The sequence below is a fragment of the Plectropomus leopardus genome, unplaced genomic scaffold, assembly GCF_008729295.1.
Source record: "Plectropomus leopardus isolate mb unplaced genomic scaffold, YSFRI_Pleo_2.0 unplaced_scaffold14760, whole genome shotgun sequence".
In the NCBI taxonomy this organism is placed as follows: Eukaryota; Metazoa; Chordata; class Actinopteri; order Perciformes; family Serranidae; genus Plectropomus; species Plectropomus leopardus.
In genome coordinates, this window is record NW_024615791.1 from 1 (window position 1) to 1766 (window position 1766).

The following is a 1766-nucleotide window of genomic DNA, read 5'->3' on the forward strand; positions in this document are numbered from 1 at the left end:
GGCTGGCTCAAACGCTCCTCTTTGATAAAGCTCATAGTAAGGGCTGGTTGACCTGGCATCATGTGCGGATGGGCGCCTGCAGCAGGGAGAGGTCGGATGCCTGTGAACTCTCCAGGCATTGGCCTTCTCATCTGGACTCCTTCCACCAAGCTGAGTCCTGAACCAGGCGCCACTCCCTGAGAAGGACGCAAGAAAGAGTCCTGGAGACCAGCTGGAGCTCCTGGAGGAACACCAAACCTAGAGGAGAGATGATATGAATACAGTGTGCACACACATTTTACCAAAACATTTCCAGGACTTTGAGGCAAAATTTCAAGGCCATACATTCTCATAAATGACTTTCAATTTTTATTTTCTTTAAAAAATTTTGGCGCCTTGTCAAGGCAGGTTTGGAAAAAATGCTTTCCTTGAAAACATCAATGTTCATAGCGTGAAACCGTTAAAAATAGAAATTATTGTTGGATTTCAAATTAAAGGGTACTTGAACACATCATGTGTTATTAAACAGGTTTGTGAAACAACAATCCAGGACATTTCCAAAACCTTGGGGTATATTTAGTTTTCCAAAACTTCTCCGGGCCTATTTGCATATTGTATAACTTTTCGATGACTGTAGAAGGCCTGTGGATTAAACAGATCTCCTCCTCTGATGAGGAGCAGGTTCTGTTGCTCCTCTCACCTCAGCGCTGCTCCTCGGACTCCCAGCTCTCTGGGGACACTCTGCCTGAGGAGAGGAGGCTCGCTGGGGGCCGAGCTCCCCTGCTGCTCCGCTGGGAAACCTCCGGGGAACGCCGTCCTACTGGGCCTCACTGTACCGGGGTAGGGGGGCGGGGGGCGTCCGAAGGGGTCCGCTGGAGGAGCGGCAGACGGGTCGACCTGGGGCCAGAGGCGAGGAGCGGCAGATGGGGGTCCGGGGGCGGCCTCCTGCAGGCCTTTCTCCTGCCGCAGAGCACTCTTCTGCTGCTGCTGCCTCAGGATGAGCTGCCGCAGACGCTGACGCTGCAGGAACATACACAACTCCATGAGCTCAGCACACACAGCACACTGACCCACCGACCCGTCAACACCCCCGCCTTACCTGCCGCAACTTCTCCTCAGAGTCCCCCAGCTGAGGCAGCATGCTCATTGGTCCGTCCAAAGAGGCCGCCGCCAGCGCTGCCAGCTCATGGGTGGTCTTGTCCGCCTGCGAGGAGCTCACTGCCATGTGACCCTGATGGAAGGTGTCCTGACCTGCAGTCTGAGCCGACAGGAAGCTCTCCTCCAACATCCCAGGATGCTTTGGGGTCTGGCTGCTTCTGGAGAACGACTCCTGCTGCTGCTGTTGCTGTTGTTGTTGTTGTTGTTGTTGCTGTTGCTGTTGTTGTTGTTGTTGTTGTTGCTGTTGCTGTTGTTGTTGTTGTTGTTGTTGTCGTCGTCCTGGAGACTGCTGCAAATGAAGACAAAAAAACAAATAAGAGAGCAAAGAAATCTGCAGTACCGATCATGGAAACTGTAGTATTAGCAGTGTGTTACCTGATGTTGGTGTGGAGGTATGTAAAGTACTGCAGTAGTAGTATAAGTACTATCAGCAGTAGTATTAGCAGTGTGTCACCTGGTGTTGTTGTGCGGGGCTGAAGGTCAGCGAGTCTCCAGACAGTCCTGGTCCTGAGGGGGACGGGGCTGAGCCGGCAGGCTGGGGGGTGAGGCTGTCTGCGGGGGCCTGGTTGAAGGGCTCTGAGGCCCTCAGGGGCCGTGGCGTCGATGGCTGACTCCCTGGAGATCGGGGA

The 1766-nt window shown here is 53.6% G+C and overlaps 1 protein-coding gene across 1 annotated transcript; it reads right to left on the reverse strand.

Moving 5' to 3' along the window:
- Positions 1-13: 13 nt before the first annotated feature.
- On the reverse strand, positions 14-1382 carry LOC121964240 (U1 small nuclear ribonucleoprotein C-like; the record flags this gene model as incomplete). Its single annotated transcript, XM_042514454.1, has 3 exons — positions 1079-1382; positions 680-999; positions 14-237 (listed from the first exon to the last, which is right to left on the reverse strand). Coding segments are annotated over exons 1-3 (733 nt in total), but the record flags the coding sequence as incomplete, so codon positions are not given.
- Positions 1383-1766: the final 384 nt, after the last annotated feature.